The sequence below is a fragment of the Magallana gigas genome, chromosome 3, assembly GCF_963853765.1.
Source record: "Magallana gigas chromosome 3, xbMagGiga1.1, whole genome shotgun sequence".
Classification (NCBI taxonomy): Eukaryota; Metazoa; Mollusca; class Bivalvia; order Ostreida; family Ostreidae; genus Magallana; species Magallana gigas.
In genome coordinates this window covers 38,180,036-38,207,278 of record NC_088855.1, presented here as the reverse complement: position 1 = coordinate 38,207,278, position 27,243 = coordinate 38,180,036, and the positions used below count along the sequence as shown (strand labels likewise).

General features: G+C 32.1%; 2 protein-coding genes across 2 annotated transcripts in view; one reads left to right on the top strand and one right to left on the bottom strand.

Moving 5' to 3' along the window:
- The window catches only part of LOC105343240 (probable ATP-dependent RNA helicase DHX35), a 70,304-nt gene that overhangs the window by 9,639 nt on the left and 33,422 nt on the right, over nt 1–27,243 (top strand). Inside the window, exons 12-22 of the mRNA XM_066079667.1 lie at nt 2,410–2,441; nt 2,637–2,724; nt 3,007–3,103; nt 3,411–3,464; nt 3,608–3,706; nt 4,098–4,222; nt 4,397–4,451; nt 4,701–4,796; nt 6,361–6,455; nt 12,270–12,347; nt 13,134–13,263. Coding sequence (XP_065935739.1) covers nt 2,410–2,441; nt 2,637–2,724; nt 3,007–3,103; nt 3,411–3,464; nt 3,608–3,706; nt 4,098–4,222; nt 4,397–4,451; nt 4,701–4,796; nt 6,361–6,455; nt 12,270–12,347; nt 13,134–13,263 — 949 coding nt within the window. The remainder of the gene's footprint in view (nt 1–2,409; nt 2,442–2,636; nt 2,725–3,006; nt 3,104–3,410; nt 3,465–3,607; nt 3,707–4,097; nt 4,223–4,396; nt 4,452–4,700; nt 4,797–6,360; nt 6,456–12,269; nt 12,348–13,133; nt 13,264–27,243) is intronic.
- On the bottom strand, nt 290–2,155 carry LOC136273931 (probable thiopurine S-methyltransferase). Its single transcript, XM_066079669.1, has one exon. The coding sequence runs from the start codon at nt 2,120–2,122 to the stop codon at nt 1,424–1,426; it is 699 nt and encodes a 232-aa protein (XP_065935741.1). The 5' UTR covers nt 2,123–2,155; the 3' UTR covers nt 290–1,423.

Genomic DNA, 27,243 nt, shown 5'->3' with positions numbered 1-27,243 from the left:
AACATTTTTTCAAATTTCTACTATGTATAATGTTTAAATTATTCAATATTTTGGGGGTTACTATGTGTGGGTTATTTTGTGATGTGTGGTAACTTGAGCAACAGTGACAATGCAAACAAAATGAACTCCAAGGACTGACATCAAACTTCAAGACAGTCACTTAAATTAGCTTCCACCAATTTTCATATCAGGTGATTATTTTTGATAATTCACCAAAGGATACGATTTATGTGTTACACTTTATTAAATGCACCTGACAAATATTAAAGATTAGAATAAAAAAAAAAAATTATAGGGAGCCATTGAACTTTATTGAAAAAAAAATGATGTACGGATAAGAAAGATAGGCAAATAAATGTAACAACATTGATTCACTATTGCGTGCTACTAATACTAATATGGCACATATTTTTAAATCATTTAATTAATATATATATAGCTCAATATTTAAGACAAAAAAATAAAGTTAAATTAGTCATACATGATTCTGAATGCATTTTCATTGAAAACTGAAAATTATATTACATGTATAGAGTGAAGCAGAGCTCTCAAAAAAATGCTGCAGTGGTAATCACTCAAGACAAAGAAAGCCTCATTTGGCTAAGTCAACCAATAAAGAAACAAAATATTCAATTCCTTAAAATTACAAAAAATAACCACAAAAAATCTTAAATACATTTAAACAAAAAGATTTAGACATGACAAACTAAAGCAAGAAATGCTTCATGTCAATGAATAAACAAAGGGGGGATAGTAATACCACGGCAAAAAAAGCAAAATATTAGTGGAGTCATTATGCTTTAATTTCCATGGCAACAAAACGTATCCTGAGTACTGCCTGGTTAGCAATTGGTAATAAAATGGGAACTATTTCAAAAAATAAAAACAACTCAATCACACAAATACGTATATTCACACATCTAATGGTTTTCTTCTGGTCCCTGACTGGTTTAAAAAAAAACTCCAAAAGCAATTCATATATCATTGACAAATAAAAAAAGATGGCATTAATATAGGCACAACAATTGAGCAGTAAAAAAATCATCAAGGCAATTTTATGAAGATAGTAAACTTTATGGCTGTTTGTGTTTTTAAATCTCAGTAAGAGCTCCTTTGTAATTCAACTTTTCAAGTATTGAGGTTTTATATACTGCATTGACATTTCTTGACCTAAATAGTTTCCCTGTATGATAAAAAAAAACAACCATCTACTACCTGATACAATCATCCAATTAATTTCTAAAAATGAAAATTTAAAGTTTAAATTGTCTGTCTGTACTATCTATCACAATGATTCACATATCAAATCTAACAGGTATGCACTCTAGCTCTTTTCATTATGAAAGTACTTATAATATCAATTGCAGGCCTCGATCAACAAACCATATCAGCACTACATGTTTATTATGCAATACACATTGATCTAGGTCCTGGTAATCGCAAACAGCTTCAGTGTGTCACAACCTTGACTCTTCAGTCTTTGCGGAGCTTTCATCTCATTGAGATCTTCTACGATGAATCCCTCACCAAACGCCTTCTGTAATTCCTCTTTTGTCATGCTCCAAGTAATATCTACCATGGACTTGTCAAAGTTGACAAACTCGGTCAGGTTGACGCACCCTTTTCCCATCAGAGTGCGAATTCTGTGAATATATGCTTCTCTGTCCTCAACATCCATAGAATTCAGACCACCACAATCCCATATTCCATCAAACTCTCCACAAATGTCTGCAGTGAAAAGGAAAAAATCACAACTATAAATAACTATCTTCTGATCAAGACTCTCATATTTTTCTCCATGGATGCCTTTCATTTCTTTAACATTGTAAGGAATGCCGTTTTCTTCAAAGAAAGCCTTGCAAGGGACAGGGGCTACCTCCAATCCCACCACTTTATATCCATGATCCACCAACCATTTCATCTCCACAGCCTTTCCACACAGAGGCACAAAAATCCGCATACCTGGTCTTGTTAGCATTCTCTGGTGGTATTTTACAAATAGTTCATTCAGCTGTGGGTTATGAAACTCCACATTAGGTGTGTTCCAGCATTCCTTCCACATTCCCACGGTCATTTTATGCTGGTGAGCATGATGGTGATGGTGATGGCTGTGGTGAGCCATGTTGTTTATATGTGTTAAAGGGAGAGGCCAAATCAGGTCATGCATGACAGGTGCTTTAAAGAAAGGGGCCCCAGAGAGGATAATTCAGACACTTCTGTTTGTTTTTTTTTTTTATCAACAGATAAACTCCACAAGCATGATTCACAGGTGCTGAAAAAATATATATGAAAATATATAATATAATACATAAACTTTGTTTTTGCATTTTAACTCATTATATAAATATACCAGTTATATATTGAATAAAGAAATTTCTGCAGAATAAAACCATTATGCACTTATTTCAGGATGAAGTGGAAACAGTCACAAGGCAATTGATGTAAGAATATTTTTGTAGCAGGAAGATTTTTCTTTCTATCCACTTGTATATTCATTCTATTAATAGTTTTACAACATGCTTAATATTTTAACCATTTTAAAAGAATTTTTTATTTGGCGAATACTATTATTTTACATTTTTTATAAATAAAATTTCATTTAATATGTTATTAATTTTGATGAAAACTTGATGCAGAGATGTAGCCAAAGAATGTATCAGGACACAAGCTGCAATGAAGATGAAAGTTTTACCCATGTATGGTAGTCTACCAGCATCAGAGCAGGTACATTGTACTTACATAAAAACATCTCCATGTCCAAATGTTGCAAGGCTATGATTTAAAGATTTCATGATTTGCTAGTTTTAATACATGTAGTAAATAAAATGAAAACAGCCTCCTAACCAGTGTCAAAAACTTGTGTATCTCTTAAAGACTATGACTTCAATGTATCTCTTATTGTTTACGGTAATTATGCCTATTAGTCTTGCAAAATCGGAACACTGGTAATACAGTGTAAAACTTTCATTGAAGTATGAAGGAAAAGAATAGTGTTTTGTAATGTAGATGAAAGTGTTTGAAAGATGTGGCAGAACGACAAGGAAAATAGTGGTGGCTACAAACATAGCAGAGACCTCCATTACCATCCCAGGAATTGTGTGCAGTATGTAGCAAATATTCAATGGCAGAAATTCTTGTAGATAGTCATGAATTTGTTTAAACAAAATGTTTTAGACAACTATTAAATGAAAATATTCTCTGATTTATGCCACCGTGATTATTATAATAATGAACATAATTATAACAGCATTTTTTTTTTTGGGGGGGGGGTATTGTTTTAATAAATTAACTTTTATTTCTTACAAATTATGAATTATTATTTGACATCTTCATTTTCCTATAAAAATCCCACTTTGCAGCTTGTTTAATGTAAAATATTTTGTAATGTTATATCTTTATTTTCATAACAGTTGTAGATTGTGGATTTGTGAAATTAAAGGCATATAATCCAAAGTCGGGTGTTGGTATGTATTGCGTTTTCATTATTTTTTTCTGTAAGAAAGTTTTGTTTATCTTTTGTAGTGTAGAGAACTTTACACAGATTTTTACAGCTTAAGCATTTTTATGAATTATGTAAAATTAATGGCTGTTAACATTTAAATTTCAGAATCTTTGGTGACCATTCCTGTGTCCAAGTCGTCAGCTGAGCAGAGGGCAGGGAGAGCAGGCAGGGTGAGGGCAGGGAAGGCTTACCGCCTCTACACAGGTGTGTAACATGGGGTCAAGGTCCCATTTTACTCCAGGGTCATGGTCAAATGGCACTCAACAGTGTTTGTTTGTCAGAATGCTATTTAGTTGTTACAATTAAAATTTCCATGCAGTTTTATGTTTCTTAAGTTTTAAATAAAGACAGCATTTAAATAATTACATGTATTTTGAAATACAATTACTTGGCCAAAATCAAAATAATTTTACATCAAGATATGGGTGATGACTGATAAAAGACAAGTGGTCTTTTTTTTAACTGCTGTGAAGAAATTAGGCATTAGTCAACTTGGCAAACAAATAATGTTTCATAAAAACTATGAAATTGACATAGCATCAGTTTAAAGTTGTTTGCAGTGATGCTTGAATGTTGTTGCTGCTTTGTTGTGTAGAGGAAGGTTACGACGGACTTGAATCATCCACTGTGCCAGAAATGCAGCGATCAGACCTAGCACCTGTGATACTCCAGATGAAGGCCCTAGGGGTGTCCAACATTGTCCGATTTAACTTCTTATCGGTAAACTGAAAAGGTTTTAGAATACCACAATCTGTTTTACATGAAATTTACTCTGACTTGCTGAATTATGGAATTATATGAATTTCTATTGTATTATTTCATGGACATACTAAAACATACAAATATATGTGAAGTTGTGAAGTCTCAGACATTCCAACATTTTCATCATTTCAGCCTCCTCCAGCTCAGAACATGATCAGAGGTCTAGAATTGCTGTATGCCCTGCAAGGTGTGCTATTATGCTCAAAAGATGTACCATAGTGTTAAAATATGAAAGATGCATCATTGCAATTATTGATTGAATTATGGTTTCAATTCATTACTTATAGATCTATGCATTCATTTTAATTTTTCAACATAAAAATATGTATCTAAATCCATCTTCAATTGAATCTATTTAATGCTGATTCAGAAAGAATGCAATTTTTACTTATCTCTGCTTTTAATCAACTATTTAATAGGTTTATTGTATTTTCAGCATTAGATGACAATGGTAACCTAACATCTCCACTTGGACTTCAGATGGCAGAATTTCCTTTGACACCAATGTTCTCAAAGATGTTATTGGCCTCAGGTATGAAAATTTCTACAGTTGTCAGAGTTATCTTTCTTCTTTTGAAAGCTGACACAAACTTGCTGATGTCTCTCATTCTCTTTTGTATAGGTTAAAGTCTAATGACCCTTTGATAAGCTTGATTAACAAGTATAACACAGTTGTTGTCAAGACAAGGTCCTATTTTGTAAATCTATGCAGAATGAAGAAAAATCAATTCATGTTATTTACCATACATTTTCTCTACTGTTTTTTTTTTCTTATGAAAACCTACCACTTTTACTTAAAAAATGTTTTGTTTTGATAGATATTGTGGTTAAAAAATCTTGTTGGTTTTGAAATTATTGCATTACAAATGTTTTTACAAATACCAATGGTTGATAGAATATCATTCAAGCACATGTTTTAAATTGAACAATGAAAGCAGCTACTTCTAGTGAATACATTCAATTTGGTTACCAGACATGTTTATATCCTAGCCAAGGGGGGGGGGGGGGGTGACTATTTTATATACACAATATTTTAGTTTTGATTATTACTGGATAAATAATTTTTTTTTATTTCTTCCATGATAAATGTAAAAAGGGCATTTTGTACTTTATTGCAACAAAGCTTGATTTCTCTATGATAAGAGCCCTCAGTAATATTGTAGGGAATACATTGTTTTTAACCGGGTTTTCCAATGGAAAAATCCGGTTATTAAAATGGTGAAAATGGTGGGCGGATGGGTAGGTGGGCGGGCAGCTGCCAAAAGGGTACCCTCGTTGTTCGGATAACTTCTCCTACAGTTTTCAAGATAGGAAGTTGTTCTTTTGCACATCAATTGTACATATATCAGAAGTGTGCATGTTGCTAGAGTTTTGATTTCTGATTTTTAATGAAAAAAATACCAGCTTTTAAACTTAGTCATTTTTTTGGCAAAATATTTCATATAGGGTATCCTCACTGTATGGATAACTCCTCCTACTGTTTTCAATATAAGAAGTTGTTCTTTTGCAGATCAATTGTACATATATCAGAAGTGTGCAGATTGCGAGGATTTTGATTTCTGATAATTTATGAAAAAAATACCAGCTTTTGAAATTAGTCATTTTTTGGCAAAATAATGCATATGGGTACTCCATTTCACTGGAGTTTGCTGTCACATTGACAGCTTTTCACTTGTTTTTCATATTAAATAGGATATATGAACTACTGTTGATTCTCACTTCTCTTGTGATGTATTTGCTCAATTGTTCAATCATTTCCAAGCATTTCCTGTATTCTTAATGCGAAAATAATGTTGAAATATTGTAATTTTATGTGGCAATTTTTTGTTTTTTGCAGCATGTTAAGGATAAATCTTGACTGAATTTAAAAAAAATACTGCCACAAAAAATTCAAAACAATTTGTAGGTATAATTTCAAATCAATTTATTGAATAATGCATATCATTTATTATAAATTATTTCATGAAGGGATATCTTTTATTAATTGCAAAGGACAAATGTCAGATTTTCTAATTATATTTGCAAAAATAGAAACATATTTCAATCAATTTTGGTTTTAAATTTTAAATATTATGTTTCTTATTGTTTCTGTATAGGCGAATTTCAGTGTTCAGAGGAGGCAGTGATCATAGCAGCCATGACACAGATCCAGAATGTGTTTATAACTCCAATGGGCGAGAAGTCTGCAGCTGTAAGTTTTACTCGCATCATGAAGACTGGCCATTTTTGTCTGTGTGGACACAAAATGGCAGCATGGTCAATTAATCATGATGACAGGCACTGTTTATTTCACATAGGAACAATCTTGAAATTAAAAGCACACACCCATGAAATGGATGAACAACATTATATGAAATATGAAATCTTGAACATCGTAGCAAAATATTAGTGATCTTAGAAAGAGTTTAAACCCTGATCAATTTCAATTCAGAGAGAGGGAATACATGTATATTGTTTTTTACACATTGTTGGTCAACATTCAATGGATAAATAAAAAAAAACCTACTGAAATTTGTTATAGCAGGGACTTGTATACCTAATATAAACGTCTCTGGTTATAGTCAAACCCTGTTTTAGCACGACATCTAAATACCGCTCCTGGTCATGGTGATGGTGTTACGGCGTACATTCTAATTTGGATACTAGAAATCTATATATGGCTCCTGGTATCTCTGATAGTGACACATTTTACTTCGGATAATTAAGAAATCTATATTAAAGTTAATTCCCTTAATATAGTCTGTCAATCCTTGCAGACAAGTAAGTCAGAGGATTAGTGTAATTCACTTTTTATACCCAGGCATTAATGTAAATAAAATTGAAAATCATTGATATGATTGTACTAATGTTTTGGCAATTTTAAAATTTTTTGTAATAAGTTCTCCTTTTTACATTTAAATAATGGAAGTAAGCAAATTCAGATAATCTTTTGTGAGTTTCTCCAACTTAACAAGATCATCAAAGAAAATCATATTCCTATGGAATCATTTTTCTGTGATACGGAGTTGCATTATATAAAATGTGGGTGAAATTTGGAAAAGACTAATAGTATCTGTCAATTAAGACACAGATAAGGTTTAATCCACTAATCCACAGATGAGTTTCATTAACTGCAAGGAGAGGGGCTATTATCACTGTTGTGTTTTTTGAAACTTTTTAAAACATTAAATCAAAAAATATCATCTAATACGAAACATTATAATGTATTGCATATGTATTAACAGTGAAGTTAATTTGAAAATTTGTTTTAAAACTAAAAATAAGTTGTATGGCGATCATTTTAACAATTCTAGAATATTTCTTTTATTTTATGTGTCACAATTATGTTAGTGACTTTATTTAGGGAAATTCACATTTAATTGCCCCATTTAAAATTAGCCTTAAGGGGGTATTAGTCCCATTAGGAAAGTTTTTAGACTAGTTAAATTGGTTACAATATGTGAAAGCTTGTCTAAATTCTGTATCCAGTTGTAGTTCTGTAATTTCACTCTTTGGATGACATTCCTTAAGTTTAGTCATAAAGACTACAAGAATGTGTCTTGTATTTTTCTATGATTTTTGTATGAAACTATCAAGAGGAAAAAAAATGATGGAAACTGCATCAGTGTAGGTACTATATTGATGCTTGATTGATTTTTGTTTGATTGGTTGAGCAAAATGAGTTTTATTGGACTTAAAAAGAACAAAGTTGAATATTATTTTCCTTATAACAGAAAGCTATTTATTTCTATAGACATATGGGATTGTTTTCCTTATCAACTATGTGTGATCATGCTTATAGATTATTTTTTGTGCTTTTGTTAGAAAAAATATTATCAGATAAAACCTGCCTCCACCATTTTTATTTGAAGCTACACTTTTTCATTCCTGTGGTTAGGAGGTACACAAAATCTAATAAGTTTACAATATGTCTGCAGACTTTAAAAAAAAACTGATGACAGGCTGACATCTTATCTTGAATGCCACAGATGTTAGTGAACCACCATTTTTTAATGTCAGTTTCTTGGGGATGAAAAATAAAGATGATTTCTAACCCTCCAGTTGCAGATGTTTAAAAGAATGAAAAAAAAAATAATGCTCCTACAAATACCATAGGATTTCTATAGTTTTTGTATGGCTTTTATATTTCATATGTATTTGACATACTGAGCTGTTGGAAGGAGAAAAGTGAGAAGAATGATTTGAAAAATAACCTGCTGTGTTATGTGTAGTTGGTAAGGCAAGGAGATCAAGATTATCAATCTAATGTTTTTGTACATGTATATATTCATAATTTTCAGTTGAAGATAAGTTCAGTGACAATTTGTTTATCAATTTTTTTTTTATCATGTTTTATCTGCCCATAATCTTCAAGATATATATGTTTTAATTTGACAACATTTTAGTGCTCATGGGGAAATAATCATTCATTTGTATCTTAGCTAGCTTCCTTTAGAAAAAAATTGACGCTTCTTATCACAAGAAGCAGCGACCTTAAATCTGGAATGTCAAGGGTGTTTTACAGCAGTATGACACACACGTTTGAAAAAAACCTGAATCAAAATGCTGATTGATCCCTCCCAAATTCAGCCTAGTTATAATTTAATGGGAGCACTCAATTTAAGGAGCAGCTTATCAGGGATGTGATATAAGAAAGTATGCAAGAGTTCAGAGGACCTTTTGTTGATAACCTCTATAAGAAAACTGTAAAAAGGTCAAGTATATGCCACAGAATTTCAAGAATTTATCAGAAATGAAAAATGATTAGAATTTATCTTATGTTGAAGAATTCAGACATGAAGAAGGTGTATACATGCATGTATTGAATATATAATGGTTCTTGGCACTCGGTAGCTTTCAAGATGATGTAATATTCCTTTAGTATGTCTGAAAAGTAGTTCACACTGTTTAAAAATGCTAATACATGTAGTATTCAAGCCTAAAATTATCAACAATTTTACCAAGGATCATTTAACATGTGTTTTATACACAGCTAAGCTAATGTTATTGAAAACCTTGAATTATTAACAATTTTCCCCATTATCATTTTAATATGTGTTTTATTCCTTATGTTCAATGAACTATCTCAGTTTTAGACTGTTCTTTCCAAATTTCCAAGATTAATTAATAAGTCTTGATTGTACTGGATTCTTGATGATAATCTTTGATTTCATCAAAGTTTGTGCTAGATTTGGGTTTGAAGGTCAAAAGTTTTCCAAATGAGTCTATTAATTCACATGGGCATTGGGTTACACCTACATTGTGTACTGGTAATTATTGGCTGCTAGTGGATAAATCCATTCTACTTTTGGCTGAGTGAATGAAGGAGACTAAAATAGAGAGTCCTGAAATATTTACCAATTGGTCCGTTTGATAATTCTAACAATATTGAGACTTCCCTTTTGCGAGTTGTTAACTATGGCGTGCAATATTTCAAATTAGTGTTTGACAGTTTAATGTTGTAATAGCTGTCCAGTGAAGGAGTATTGGACATTAATGGATGGCAGGTGATATTGTCTGCAAAGAAATGAAATGAATTTTGAATAGTGAGTTTAGATCTCCAGTTGGTTTATTACATGCATCCTATAGTGTCTTTTAGTCATACAGTAGAGTTTTAATCATTGACTCATGGGGCTTAACTGGATTGGATCTGTTTTGGTGATTTATGTAGGCCTTAGATTAAAATTCAGGCAGTAATAACTATTTTGAACAGGATGTGCTCATACCCTTTATTGCATGAACCATTCCTAGAGGTAAAAACAATGGAAATTTTCAGAGGTTTTTTTTTTTCATCCTATTTACAAGTACTGAGTATTGGACAGGTCGACAGTATTTCAGCTCTCTTAAGTCCCCATCATTTGCCAATTTATCCTTCCAACAGACAGAAAAAAAAATTGGAGTAATTAGAAATCAAAAGTGCTTGCTTTGAAATCTGTTTCCTTAAATAGAATAGCGTAGCCTTGTCATGCAATTATGATGTCACAGAGTTTGTTTCAGAGGTTGTTTCCGAACTATTCTCAAGACACCTTTAAGTATTGATGGTGTCAAGTTTACATACATTTGGGAATATCTATTATAAGCCCCACCCACGTATGGCATGCTTTGTTACCCATTATGCACATCCCCTACTGCACTCTTTCAGAGCAAATCAGCTGATCTGGTGATGTGGAAAACAGCAAAGTTCATATTTCTTTTGACAATTTCCGCAAGTCTTCTCTTAACTTCTCAGATCTCTTTGAATCTTGATTGCCTGAAATTGCCAATTTGGAATTGATTTTCCCATTTGTAAACAAGTAATATATAAAAAAAAAACAGAATGTGTTGGAAAATGACTAGAAAAATCAAGTAGTACAGGCTTTGAAAGTGTTTTCATGTCAATTTTTGTGAGAGTTTGAGCTTTTTTGACCATCATCTAACTTCACTTTCCTAAAGGTCAATAAAAAAATTTTATGCGTTTCTTAATTTTTTTTCAAAATGTCACTTATCAAATAATAATTTGACACCTAAGAAAGATGAAAAGTAAATTCGATGAAAAATTGATTTAGGTGGGGAGTATTTATAATAAAAGACATTTTTACATTGCGGTACTTGTATTGATTACTATATGCATCTCATTGACAATTAATCCTACATGTCCTATAATCTTCTGACAAACAGGAAAAAAGAAAAGGTGTGTAAAGACTGAAGATGAAGGTATTTCCAAGTATCTTTGAGGCATGTAATCTATAAAACAAACATGGAAAGGCTCAAACTTAGACACTTTGGATGCAGTGTCTATCGGTATTCCTCCTCTGAGGTCACTGGTTCAAATTTGAATCAACATTTAAAATGAATTGTGTCTTCGTTGTTCTTGTTTCAATGATTAATTGATTAGGTGGTTTTGATTTCTATTCAGACATTGGCTTAACCAGAAATGAACAGGGTTATTTTTGCCCAAAACAATTGTAATATATATATCATAAAAAATTTATGCAAGACATTACATTCTTTTAACACATCTAGTTTTGTGTGCTGAATTTATAACTGAATCCACTGAATGAATTTGTTGTTGAAATCAAAACTCAAAACCTCTCATATATGCTTCTGCTGTATCAGACAATGAACTGTTTGGACCATTTCTAACATTCCAGAAAAGCTGTAATATGCCATGAATTCTTTTTACTATGGGAAAGGCATAGAGTTTCTTCAAATCATTATGCCAGCAAAGTTGCCAAATCAGTTTAGGACCAATTTCTCAAATGGGAAATATGGGATATAAAAATACTGTGCAAGTTTTTTTTTATTTTCACAAAAACTGCATAAATCCACATTGAAATGCATAAAACACAACAACTTTTGGTAAACAGGTTTTTCTGTAACCTTACTGTTATGGAGATGATTCCTTGGCTGGTCCAGTACTTCTTGGGGATCAATCTCATTAAATATGAGTTTAAGGAAAAACTTGTTTACCAAAAGTTGTTGTATTTGATGTATATTTATGCAGATTTATTACAAAAATTACTTTCAAAATTTCCAATTTTTGCATTGTCAATTTATACCCCAATTAGGGTATTATATCCCAAACAAGATATAAAATATATCCATTAGGGTGATTGGTCCCAACCTGTTGAAGAATCTGTATCAAAACTTTAAAAAAAAAGATGTCATTGAGAAGATTTTCTTTGAAAACAATTTTTTTTTATGTGAGTTAGCTTAATTTGGTTCTCTAATAAGAGAACTTAATATAGCATATTGGCGATGCATGTTTTTATAATGATGTACCAAACCAAGGTGTTCATGACAAGATTGCATGGTGAACAAGTGCAACTGTTAAGTTTTGACAGGTATTTATCTTGTGAAAATATTCAAATGTTTATTGGCCTGTCAACAAAGCTGTGGGGGGGAAACATAATACAAATCATAATAATACATCAATCTTGGGGTGCTGAGAAGATTCCAGTGTGTGATGTATGTTCCTGGCATGCTTCGATACATAAAAAAACGAAGCAGCTTTCTTAAAGAATTGATCCCTCCATTTCTGTTGTAGAATCGTGCCAAGAGAAATTTTGCAGTGGAGGAAGGTGACCATGTTAGTTTACTAAATGTGTTCCGAGCTTTCATCAAGGTAGGTAATGAAAGAGCAGGTATGTGTGCAGCTGCAGTTGGCTGCTTTACTTCTCACCTGCAAAATAAACAACAGATGGGAAACAGAACATGCATTTTTAAAACTCAATCTCTGTCCTGTTGTTATTACATCATGTGGTGATATATTGAGCCAGCTTGTAACATATTGTTAATGATGTAAGGCAAAATAATTAATTTTTAATTAAAATTAGAGTGAAGTATGATTGATTTTAATTTTTATTTAAAACTTCTTTAGAATTTTTTATATCAATAATATACACTGTGTTCTTTGAAATCAAATACCCCCCTCTCTCTATATAGCTTTGTCAACACTGTACCTTTCACTTTCATTTGCCTTTTAATTCTTGCAAATCAATTTTCATAGTGATAGAAACACAATACATTATGTAATGATTATCCCATATGCATCTGTATTACCTGGGTTTAATTTTTACATTTTTTTATTGCATGACTATAAATATCTGGACTGTAAGAAGAAAAAATAAAACCTTCTCTCTGGGTTTAGTTACATTTCTGAATACTATCTGTAAATTAAAAGGCATCAGTCTAATTTTTCCTCTTAAAATTTATGTTTTAATTTTCTGTTTACATTTCATAATATCAAAGTTGCCAAAGCAATTTCTAGGTCTGACTGTGATTGCTATACAAATAAAGATATATTACAGCTGTTTTCTTAAAAAACTGCATCAGAAAAATTTTCGTTCTTTATGAAATTATAAGCAAACAGATACACAATTTATTCCTTTCTCCTCTATATCTATATTAGTATAAGAAGAATTCCAAGTGGTGCAAACAGAATTTCCTGAACTATAAAGGGCTTTGTCGTGCTGTTGAAATCCAACATCAACTGCAACGTTTGCTGAAGAAGTTCAAGGTGCCACTGGTATCCTGTCAGGGTAAGTCTCCCCGATGTCTCCTTGGCTTCAGTTGTTCATACACTTGAATGTGACATTGTAGGAATGAAAAATAGTTATATATTACTAAAAATTTTGAATTAGGTTTGTGCAATTACTTTTGAAACAACAAAATGAAATTAAATCCTTACAAAACCACTTTCAAGCACAAATCCATGACATTTTATCCCCAGTAATTCCCCACAAAAATTTCTACTGTTAAAGTCATTTTACTCACTGATAGAGAAGTAGATTTGTAGTGAATATAAACTGTTGCCTGCATGTACAACAAAAAAATTAGCACAAGACAGGAATTTATATCTCTGTGTGTTGAAATGAACTGTGTAAGACATGTCGAACATCTGGACTTTACTAAGAAGCACATATATTAGTAAAATAAATGACTCAACACAAGACAGGAATTCTTACCACTGTGTTGTGATCAGGTTTATGTGTAAAAGACAGGTCTAACATCTAGATATTACAAAGAAGCATGTATTAGATTACATTAATGTCATTCTTCTGGGCAGTATACATGATGACATGCAAAATGCACAATCTTGCAGTTGATGATTTGGTTTTCTTGCAGATGCATGTTGCATCATGAATATTTTACTTACATGTGTGGCATTATTTGTATGTATGTTATTTTTAAGGAATGTGTTTTTTTATGATGTGAATTTGGTGCAAATGCACTGAGTCACAATTAAGTTACTCCCTGGTATGGCTACAAATGATAACAAACAGTGAGATGAAAATTAGTTCTGTAATTCAAAGATTCTGTAGATTAAAAAAAATGGGTCAAAATATAAACAAATATTGGGATATTGATAACCGAATAGAAATTTACTAATAGAAATGACGGTTTTGAACTGGGGATTTTTTGTTAATCACAAGCAGCATGCAGAGGTCCTGGTTGAGGGGAGAGTTTGCCATCACAGATCTCTCCCTCAGGAATAGGATGTAAATTTACTAATTACTCTTTATAAATGATGTTCATGACTATTCAGGTAGTTGCTGATGCAATTATATCCAGTGTGTTTACCATTTGTTGTTTTTCATCCCGGAAGAGATAGAAAACTATGTTAATTTTAAGGGGATTGGTAATTTTTTAGGTTAAAGAGGGGTGTGTGAATAAGATATATTGTGAATTCTGCAATGTTTGATTGACTAGGGCAAAAAAAAAAGCCCTTAAATGTTAAAAATTCTTTTTTATTAATGAATGATAGATGTATCCTATATATATAAGTCTGTTTATAAATCTAATGTTTTTTGGGGGGGGGGGGGGGTTTGCGGACTGATTCCGTCAAAATGAATAAAATTTTGTCCACAAACTTGCTAAAAGTTTTGATACACAGAAATGCACAGTCACTGAATTCTTTGCATGTGCTGCAGTATTCCCTTAAATAGTTTTAGTTGTTGGTGAACCACAAAAGCTATTTGGATAACATTCATTATTTTTTTTAGAATTAACTCTTAATCTGATGAGTGTTCAAAAAATTATAATCTTATGAAATCAAGATTTATAATTTTAAAAGAAAATTTCAATGTATAACCTTGTATGAAAAAAAAAAATTGCAATAAAAGCAATTTTGATGAATGCTTTTGCATATTGAGATTAGATTTCAAGCAGTTAATGAAGGAATTGATTAAAGAGACATTTCATCATAAAAAAGACTAATAATTGCATACATTTTTACATATGAATTTTCTTGAAGGGGGAGGGGGCAGAAGCAATTATTTTGGCTATGCTGAAATAGCTGAGTTGTACGAGACAGTAAAGTAAATTTCATTTCTATATGATCTATGTACTTTTATTGTATATACACATACCTTTATTAATTATTGTGATGGTGTATGAATCACGACTTGTGGCTCTTCTGCCGGAAATAGATGTTCGGTTAATAATTCTGAGAATCGTAGCTGTAATCAAGCGATAAAGAATATACTGTGCTCTAATTGATCAGATAAATGAAAACTGCCCTCTCTCGGGCAATGGGGATATTTAATGTAAAGTCTTCAAACAGACAAAATAATGAATTGTTCAAATTTGTGTCCTTGTTTGTGTGTGTGAAATAGCAAATGGATATGAAAAGGTCATACAAATGATTCCCATTCATTAATTTTGATAGTATGATATTTGTAGGAATTTTTTTGGCAAATTTCCCAAAAAATGATATTTTAGCAACTAATATAAACATCCAAGAATTGGTTGGAAATATTGAGTAATTAATGGAAATTCCACACAATAAAGCTAACCAGGTGTTGTTTCATGTAGGTGTGATTGTTTGGAAATGCTTATTTATTTATAAATATATCATGTTTTCCAGTGAACTCTGAACAATGACCACCACTCCTAACCCCTTTTTATTGTTAATTGCAGCATTTGATTTGACATGAATTCATAACTTGAACATCTTAAAGTAGAATAAAATATATGTACAGCAATAAGAATTTTTATATATACTATAATTTTGTTATTTTGCATTTTAAAGATACATATAATCATGCTTGGTCGTCCTTATCCAATTTTTAATTATTTAACTTTTACCGTAGCTATTCACAAAGTATCTGGTCAAGATTCAAGTGAAGTAAAAAGTTATATTTTTAGGAAGAAAAAATGTATGATTATCTTTTGTTGTGCCCAAATTTTTTAATTTCAACATGGAGCTTGAATTTACCTTTATCTTTTGGAATTGTTTTTAAACATTTTAGTTATTTATCTTAAAGGTCAGAGGCAATATACCGGTAAACAGTACTCGATCTGCCTTCTAATTTGTGTTATTAAGTTGGAATTAAGATCGGGGCTTTTGAACAGAAAGATGACTTGGCATTGCATACTTTTACTTCAAAAATAGTCTTTTGAACTTGGAGGTATTTCAAAGAATTGTGCTCACAGATGCGAAATATATAGAGAGATAATTCAGCTTTATGATTTTGATGTCAAATTGAGACTTGATTATTTTATGTAAGAGTATAAAAATGAAAGTGGTTTTCGTTTGAGATGAAAAAATTCAAGTTGTACTTTGCACTCTTATCGAGTGTAAAATTGTATCATGTCTGATGTAGCCAAAACATTTATATCTTTGAGCACATTCCTGTGTCTTGGAGAAAAAATTCAGAGCTGAATTTCACGATGCACAAAGTATACTTCTATGGTGTATAAAGCTGTTTTCTCCAATTGTATTTCATTATTATAGTTTGGTTTGGTTTTGTAAGTGTACCCACATTTATCCATTAGAAAGCAGTGCTGTAGTTTTCCTGATCATTTTAGCAATGTTTTATCAAAGAAATGATGTACAAATTGTTTTACTAAACAAACTTTATTCAAAAGTATTCTTGAATGTATTAAAGAATAATAAGTGATTTCACTCATAGATTTCTCCCAGTTTTGAATTGAGTATGTGCATGTATTTAAAGATTTTTTACTTTTGATTATTAGTACGAAAATAAGGAGAACTAGACACGATCTCGTTGCGAGCAATGAGGAGGTCTTCCGTCTGATTTTAGAACTTGAGATTTATGTTCGATCTTAAGTTTGCTATTTAACAGCTAAACATGATTTAAAACAGGAAAAGAAGGTCTACATTTTTAGGGCCAGATACTATTTTGTTTCAGGTGTAAGAGCTTTGTTCAACAAATGTTTATAAATTCGTAACTGTATTTGAGATATCTGTAAAAAACATTTAAGGGGTCGACGTCGGTCCCTTATCTCCTTATTGGAGCCAATGAACCAAATTTTTAAGGTTGCATGTTGTTAGGTACATCATTTTGAGCAATTTTTCTTTTACACTGCCTTTCAAAATATTACGTTGAAAACGGAAGACCTTAATAATAGGGAAAAAGAAACAAAGCAATAACAATAAGGTCGTTTGAAACGGAAGACCTTAATAATAACAATAAGAAATGTGAAAAAGAAACAATAGAATAAAAGAAGGGTCTCACGCTGAAGACGGAAGACCCTAATAATAAAAACAAAGGTGAAAAGGAAACAATAGAATAATAAAAGGGTCTTCCGCTGAAGATGGAAGACCCTAATAATAAAAGACTGTTTTTGTCAAAATCTTAATGGAAGCGTGTTTTTCAACTTGTACAACCCCTTTATGTTGAATATTTTAGTTAATCCCCCCCCAAAAAAAAATGGAGAGAAAGAAATAGAGAGAAAGAACAAATCTTGGCTCCGGCGAGATTGGAACACACAGCCTTTGCAGATGTCATAACAGTCTTTCAGCGAAGGTTCACGTCAAAACATGGCTGACGTGAAATATTTCCCGAATTTCGCTTTGAATTTGGGGCGTTTCCGCTCAGGACAGGAGCTGAATTTTTGTGTGAGATGAAAAACAACGTGTGAGATGTCTGACTATTCAGGTTTGGTAACAGTGCGAGGTCATTTAAAATATTGATGCAAGTTTGTGTCTGGAGGGGATCGAGTTTGATTTTCGTCGTAAATAAATCGAAAGTAGAATTTTGAGGTGTGGATCTAGGATTCGGTTAAAGGTAATTAGGGGAAGTCCTAAAACAATGACTGATGCATTTTACACATGTATTTCAGTGTTGTGATTTTTTTTTTCGAGTCGTTTACTATTAAGTTTGACTGTTTTATTTCAACAGGATTGATAAAATCTTTATAAATGTAGAAATAACGAAATCAGCAACACTTGAATTTATTTGGTAAAAATTTGATGATGATAATATTACACTTCTAACATTCATAAGTAGTTCACACGCTATCCTAGATACAGACTAAATGGAAAACAAGAAATATACATGCAACAGAAAAATTATGCGGCTGCTTACATCCCTAGTACTGTGTAAATTTTAAGTCCCCGTATAGGTTATACCCGTCGCTTGATCTCAGGAATTTCTTCTTAATTGTTCAATCCGCTGCATATTTGGCAGACAATAAGAATGGGGTCCGAGGTACATTTACAGAAAATTTCATTAGGATTGAGTGAAGGGCTCGGGAGTTAGAAATTTTTTCTACAGTACATGTCAAGCACGACAATCGAATCTCAAATGCCCCAAAACTCATAACTCGCTTAAAAATGAACGAATTGGTCTGGTCATTGGTCCAAAAATCAAGAATGGTACTGGGTTGAAAGAAAAGGTTTAATTGAAAGATCCAGTAATAGGGGCCAGTACCTTTTTCTTGGAAACCTTTCAAATGAAAGATTTTTTTGATTTTAAAGACATTTTGTTCCACAATTGTTTACAAATTTGTTACCATTCTCGAGATATCTTATAAAAAAATATTTTAGGGGCCGGTCCCTTATCTCCTTATTGGGCCTGCTGAACCAAATTTTGAAGGTTGCATGTTGTTAGGTACATCATTTTGAGGATCTTTTTGTTTATACTGCATTTCATAATATTTTTCTTTTTTGAGATAAAGGTGATCAAAGTTTTGGACTTTTGACCCCTAAAAACCCCTAATTACATAACACATGAGAAAATCATTATACTGTTGGGCTTTATAACTGTAAGATGAACATATTTGCTTCTATAATCTATTACAAAATATCCCTTGCTGAAGAGCTATGGGCAAAAGATTTTAGAGCCCACTAGGTCCCTTATTTGAGGGGCCAGTCCCTTTTTCTTGATATCAGCTGAAAGGTCTTAAAAATTCAAACTAATTTTACATTACATGTTTTAACAAAATATTTTCCAGAAAAGAGAAAAAGAAAAAAAGCACGAAAATTAGCGACGCTTTTCATATCTCAATTTTCGAGCCCTACCAAGCTTTGGCGCATGTAGTGCTAGAAATATAAAACAACAACCATGCAAAACTTCAATCTTCCCTCTATCAACTGTAGAAATTTGAGCGCAATATCTTTTATACTTTAGGAGAACTGCCTCAGACAAAATACCCATATAAAAATCCCTAAAATGTCAATATCGCAAAAACGGATGTGACGTCATCAATGCAAAAAATTTGCTATCAAGACCAATATCTATCACATCTGAAATTTTGATGGAGATCGGCCAAGTCCTTGCTGAGAAATCGCGTGCACAAAAATCGGAAGAAAAAAAATAATAATAGGGAAAAAAAACCCGAAGAATAACAATAAGGTCTTCCGTTGGAAACGGAAGACCTTAATTGTATGAAATTTGATCATAGGAAGTTTTCACACATTATAAGTCATCCCCTCTCAGTTTCCAGGTCATTAAAACTTATCCGGAATTATGCATGTTAACAAACTGAGTTGTTTTGGACATTGGTGTGAGTGTCATGCAATTGCGATTGCTGTCTAAAAATAGATACAGAAAGATTGACACACTGAGAAAAGAATTGAAATTTGAAGTTATTTGATGTAATAGGAAATATGCATCCATGGAGAGTGAATCTTAATAAATATCAAGTACAGATACTATTAGATCTTGAAGACATCAGGTTCACACTGAGAGGGCGCTTGCCCATGATGTATGACACGCTGCAGTATATATTTACATTTCCCTTGACTGGGAAGCGGAAGGAAAACTCAATAATTATGTGTTGGTTCAACAATTAATTCTATTTTTCTCTTTTTAATTAGATTTATTTCCTTTTAAACAATGTAATTTTTCAAAGGTTCATCTTTTCTTTGGATATATAAGATTACATGGAAATGTTATCATGTAAAAATTTGATATTTGATAAATCAAAAGTTTGTGCATCACCATGTATCTTTTAACAAGCAAATGCGTATCGGTACTTTGGTGCTTCATGTGGGTATGAGGGTTGCAAAAATACGCAAACATCATGTTTTACTGTTTACCTGAAAAAGATTAGGTGCTTACCTGAAAGAGATTCAGTTGATTTCAAAAGATATTTCTAAAAACAAATTTACACGTTAAAGAAAAACAATTAATGTATTCTTGTTCAGGATTGAACAAAGGAGGAATGAGGTCATTGAGAGACTTAATGAACTGACAGAAGAATGGAGATGCCAATGTTTATTTCAGTATTTTGATTTCGTAAATTCAGTGTGGTAAAGTGTATCTGTTTGGATAGAAATTAAGACATCTGAATTCCTTCTATCCAGTTTTTGTGTATAGAATTACATCATTTTATCTGTGCTTGAGAGGATATGTTCACAATTCAAATGTATACTAGTTACAGAAAAAAACTGCTGGAGGAAAGCATTTTGTTTTAAAAAGATATAGAAGCTGTTTACTTTACGGAACTCAAATCAATCCGGAGTAAGCAAGACATCGTTTCTGGTCCTTTGCCATATTTCTAGTTCTCAAAATAATTTAGCTTGATTTGAACGAACATTTCCAACCCTTGTTGAGTATATTTTTTTCTGTAAAAAGGTACCCTAGTTAGTCGGAAAATTAAATTTTCACTGAACTAGCTGTTTTAATGTAAATTATCTCTGTAAAAATTTTGACAATGATCGGAACTCTACTTGAAGTTGCTACATGCTGGGGCGCTAACGTCTCTTAGTGGGTTTTCCTTTAACTTTATAATCATTTGGCATTACCCACTCTGCAGTCATCCCGACATTGTCTTTTTTCTCTACATATAATTCAATTAAAGCTAAGCAGTAGATAAAATATAAGTAGTTTTGGCTGAAGGATGAGGGGATTCTACTCGGAGCTCAGTAATTTTGCTGTAGATCGAAGCATGAGCACTTCCGTGTTTTGATAAACCATCCAGTCTTGTTTTTGTTATCATCGAAAGGAAAACTTTAGTAATTAGCAACATTAGACGAAAGATATCTTTGGCCCAATTTTGGTTCTAATTTTTCTGACATCATATTGCGTGGTTGAGTTGTTTTGTCACTGGCCTAAATAGTTTCTCTAATGCCCTCTAACAAACCACACGTTTAGGAAATGAAGAAGAAACAATTATTTGAGTATATTTAGAAGACTTTTTTCCACCCCCTTTCAGCAGAAAATTGGCAAACTAAAAGCAGGAATGCTTCATGGTGGGAATTTCTGAAATAAAGTGAATATAAGTGTGCACACTCTTATCTATGAAATTGAGAGGTGGGCTTATTTAAGGGGAGACAATGTTTGATACCACGGAGCCATTACCCAACATGAATCCCGACTTTCATCTGAAGTGTAGGGCAAATTTGCCAACTTGTGTGATTGAAGAAGTGATGTAACATTTAATGTTTATCAAAAAAAGTAATTTGCTGTATTTTGAAGTAGATGAAGATTATCAGGAAGACTGAGTATTATACACGGACCGAAGCAGAATATTTCATTTTCTGCTGATTAAACAACTCTGGGGATAAGCTGAAGTAAAAACATATTCATGTTATGACACAACACAAGCCAAAGACTTTTTTGGGGGGGAATAGAATAATTGAGAAAAAAAAAACATTTAGAAGAGAAAAGATTTTTGAAAGCTTTTAATGAGTTAAGCAGTAAACTGTCAAAACCTGACAGTTGATTGATCCTATCATTCCTATGGTTAAAAAGGAAAGTGATTTCTGAGTCAGTAAAAGGCACACCTCTGCAGTAAAAGATGCATGCAAATGACATATGTACTCTCGTAAAGTTGTGTAAAATAAATTGATGAGCTAATTAGTTTAAATTATTTAGGAAAACATGAAACTATCAAGTGTCATGTATACTGATTAATTTAGAGGAAGGAAGGAGCTAAGGGGAGATAAAGAGAAGCTATGAGCCCATAAAAATAACAGAGTAGTCAAGTCAAAATTATCAAATACAGCAACTTGTATTTCATTTAACAGATTTATATTTTGTGAAGATTCAGGTAGTCTATATCCATGTAGTAAGTGTTTTTGTACTGTGATTACATACATTGGGCTGTTTAGGGGTTGTGGCTTTATATTGGAGTATTTTGTATGATGTGTGATGTGACCCACGTTTAAAGAATTAAGGCCCTTGAATGTAGACATTATCTAATTGATGGTCATGTGTGATTTTTGTCTGAAATTCTATCCTAATTTAGAATCAATAAGAGTCACTTGTAAGTGATTTTGAATACTTGAAAAAACTACTTATTTAAAGGCCTCTTGTTTTTTGGCTGCTGAAACATTTTCAGTTTCTAGCTGATTTCAGTCAAATACCTTCTAGATTTTATGATTTACAGCTGAGACATGCATTAAATATGAGTTTTATCTTGTCATTTCGTGAGAGACTTGTTTATATATGAATTGAGTTATACAGGTTGATCTTAAATTAATGAGCTTGCTAATTTGACTAACATGAGTATTCGATATTGCACTTATATTACCATCCCTATGGGCTGCTCCAATGAACCTTAATGAAGTACACATATTAAGAGATCGAACCATTTATTTACTTCTCGAATACATATAACTAATTATCTCATCGCTGAAGAAGGGAGAGTCACTCCATAACGAATTATAGAGTTTGACAGATCTCGGCCATTGCATAACAAGTTCAGTACAACACAATTCTGTTTCTTTAGATAGATGCATACTTTCTAATAGCATTAGAATAGATTGGCAGGATATTGTATAGAGGGCACAAGTGTATTTTGTATGTAAACTTTCTAATTATTGATATACCACTAATGAGAGACATTTTTTTTATATCTATATATTCATAGAATAAATGCACACAAGATCATTAATTACCAAAGGTGATGAGGGTATTTTGGTAGGTATGAAAACAAGAATAGATGTGTCGGTACTTAAAATATGACACTATACTTTATTTTTGGATGATGAGCTCATAGGATTCACATAAATGTAGTTTGGAAAGCATTATTTTATGATTGGGAGGAGTGTAGTGTCTGCTCAAGGCATGTTTCAGTGTGGGAGATACCTATTACCATCCTGATTCCCATGTGTTGTTGTTTGGGACTAGATAATCTTAGAGCATTTTGTATGCGGGTGTTTACTTTACATCCTCATTTACTGTACATTAATACCTGGTGTATGTGAATATTTATATGAATTTTCATTAAGAAAATGCCCGTTTTGATATAAATGGATGAATTGTCTGTCATGTCTGTGAGATCACTGTTAAATCCTTATTTTCTTTAGTTGATAAGAATGAAAAAGAATTATTGGAAAGTGTATTCACAGCAATCAGCTCTGCTGTGAATGATGATAAACAGTCTCTGTAAGAAGAGACATGGAATCTTCTTCACTTTTCTTTTCATCTGAAGCACCAGGTACCTCATCCAGACCACTGTATAACATGCATCTTTTATTGAATGATTTTACTTAATTAAAGTTACTTCATTCAAGTTTAAGAATTAACATTCTTAACAGACATAGTTGTACATATTACTAAAGAATATTTTGGTGAGTTCAATCTTCACTTTTCAGTATGGCTACGATGGTATTGTTGTTGAAATCGATGGTATTGTTGTTGAAATCGGGCAACCTCAGCCAATTAACCCCGAGTTGGATGACCAGTAGAATAGAACTAGCTAGCTTCCTCATTAGTTGTAAAGATTCCAGACAATGCAGGTTTTTATTATAACTGCTCATGAAATACTTCATAAGAGCAAATCTTAACATGAATGTTTATATTATATACCTGCTACATAAGTCACGAAATCACCATTTGTGAAATGTGAAAAATGCACATGGAAAAGGGGAATCAGCTGTTAAGTAAACATACAGGAAATAAGTCAAAATAATAGTAAACATTATCATAGGAAAATGCTACATCATCTCTGCAATTAAGGAGATATGGGACACCTGCTTATTTTGACATACATTTTTTTTTTCAATATAGACAAGAAAATTAATAATAACAACTTATATTCAAGATTTTAATTTTTAAAATGGTGGTGCAATGGGTTTAAGCATTGATCATCAGCTTAGTACTGATCTTCAAGTCTTGAGTTGGAAACCAGCTTTTAACCTTCATGAGAATTTTGAAATGCAGGTTTTGGTCAAATACTGTAGAATTTGAAAAAAAATTGAACTGATGGTTATATTTAAAATATATTGTTTACTTTGAATTCCTTATGTTCAGTAAAGTAATACATGTAATTGTACCTTTTTAGTTAAGCATTCAATTCATCAAATTCATGTCTGAATTTCCTTAGAGTTATAAGGGGTTAGATAGTCGGAAGCTGTACAGCAGTTAACACAGGGGTTTCAAAATTAAGATTCTTTTATTTGTAGGTAATGATATATGTATCATGTTGCTTATGACTTTACTGAAGGTGTACGGTCCTGACACAATCATGACATGCTAGTTGATATGATGCTAATTTGTTTAATCAACTAATATATTACGTGGTTGAAATTGGTGACTCACTGTAGATTCAGTGTACTCCTTGAGGATATATCATACATCAGGTGTGTTTGAATTCTTTTTATAAAGATGTTCATGCTTGCATGCATGCCTGCAAAAAAAGCTTAAAAAAGAGGGATATCGTTATTCTGCCAGCTGAAATAAATGAGTTTCTTAAACATTTTACAAATAAGATAGTTGATTTAAATTCTTAAATATCTTTTAATTCAGTGTATTAATTAATTAGTATATTTTTTGTGGGTGGGGATGGGGGCTTGGTGTGGGATGGAGGTTGTTTGACGTAGGTATTCCTTTTTAAAATTTATCAGTAGAGGTATCTGTCTATCTCTCCTTCTCCTTTATTATCCGTGAACATATGTTTGCCTGATTTTTTCCAAGGAGGGCTAAGATGATCCTGTATGATTATGAAGGAATTCAACTTCATTTCTCATTTCCACTCCGTATACTTGCTAATCGAGCAAGATAATGAGCCGTGATACTTGGAGGTAAACTCCTAAATCAAAAGCATTTTTTTTTCTCTTTAGCCTTTTTTATGATGAATATTTCAGATTCAACATCTGGAAGGGTTACATATATAATCGCTTTGGTTTTCTGGGGTGATGGAAAGGGACGAAGCATTGATTTTTCAGGTCAATGAAGAAAGAACAAGCGTTTTTAGTTTTATGTGTAGAAGATTACCGGTACTTCTTGAGTGCTGTAGTTAAGGAATCATTTTCTGTTTCATTTTGACATTAGAACAATATGGTAGTTCTAAGGCTCCTGGTCTGTTCCTATGCCTAATGCCAACTATAGATTTAATGACCTAGAAAATTTATTACCATTATCTAGACTGAAAAATTTGAAGAGGTTGCAATTACCAGACAAAGCTTTAGTGTACTTTATGGGAGAACGATTTTTGGTACTCCCACATTCTTGTAAAATCTTTGCATTCTAGATTTTGAAATTAATTTATACTGGTAGTATGGGAGCTAGCTGCAGCATCCTAACAGTGTAGAGTTTTTTACAAGCAGTTATATGTGGATCAATGTACCTAACTGTTTTTCATGTACTACAAATACTGCTCTTTGCTTTAAATATATACATGTAGGATCTCTCATGGTTTGCAGTGGTATATGATTTTTATCCAACAAGTTATGTGTTTTCTATCCCTGAGCTTTGGGGAGGGGATAGAAAACACACAATGAGTTGGATAAAAATCGTACCATTGCAAATCAAGAGAGATTCTTTTTATCACATGTTTTACCGAGTATTTTGTTAATCTTAACTTTTTCTGTAAATATTGTAATTGAGCACTGCACAACACATTATATACAAGACATCAACAACTTTATGCATGGAAAAAAAGTTCCTTGAAGTTTAACAAACAATCATTTCATTTTCAAACATTTTTTATGAATTCATGAAATATAATTGAAACAACATCAAATGCTTCACATTTACAACTCAACCCTTTTCAACTAAATTATTTAATTACTTTTTCATTCTACGTCAGTCAACCGCCTAAACCTACGTAATGTTTAATTATGAAGTCACGTCGCATAAGAACACACAGTGTAATATCAAAAATTCATCCCATGAGTGTTATCCACCGTATATTGAGATAAACATGTGATAAATATATATAAATTAGAGAGAAAGAGAGATTATAAATTTTAAAATTAAACTTTTCATCTTGTATATTTTCACTTATAACAATTATTGTATTGTGCACAATCTAAGAATACATGTATGTAATTCCATCCACAATAATATGTTATCATACAAAAATAGAAAAAAATTTTAAAACCATATGAAATAATCTGTTTCATTATGAAGATGTAAAGGTTTATGATTACCATGCATGAGATGAAAGTTGATTGAATTAATATTATATTTCAACATCTAGAAGTTGTAAGGAAATATATTTCATTTATTTTCATTGTGAGTGCATCAATGGACTGTCAGGTTTTTGAATTTCCTTATCTGGCCTGGTTTAGTTTTACTGGGATATTTAATAATTATTTGCTCATAAACTATATCAGTCTTCTATTTTTGGTAGTGCTTGTTTTCTCTATTGATAAGCGGGTACATGAACTTTTGGATTGTCATGAATATCAAAAGCGATGTTCTGAAACCGATATATCTTATTTAAATAGTGTGTTCAGCTACTGAGGTTGATAAAATCTTTCAAACCACCTATTTACTGTCAGTATGGACCATTTGTATGGAGTGGAATCGGGTATGTCATCAAAGACACTAGCTGTCAGTTCTATAATACTTAAGTGATGCCAGCGTATTCGAAGGTGTGCAGATAAACCTGTCAAGCTTTTTCTCTGATATAATCTAAGCTTGCAATGGGCACCCTGTCCCAAGTGGCATAATATTGTCAAAGTACGGGAAGAAATCAATTGTTATCTTTGCCGCTATTCAAATGGATGGGTAAAAAATTGCTATGATTTTGCAAAGGTCCCATTTTATTGTATCCTTATGTCCATGATTTGAGTGTGTTTTTTTGTGATATGAAGCTATTTAACCAATATTCAGGGTTTTGCACGCAATGTTTACATGTTGAATTGGACAGAGCTAAAAAATCCTTAATGAATTAAGTCTCGTGTGCCATCTCAATAAATTTTTGGCCAGCCAGGAATATTGAATTCATCACTGAAATTAAACGTTAGCCAGCACTTCATCTGCAATGAATTTATTAAACAGTATTGGTTATTTGCTAATTTTCAATGATTGAAGACCATGCACTCATTGTTGAAATTTTTTTAAGATTGATTTTATAGAGAAATATTTCAAGGT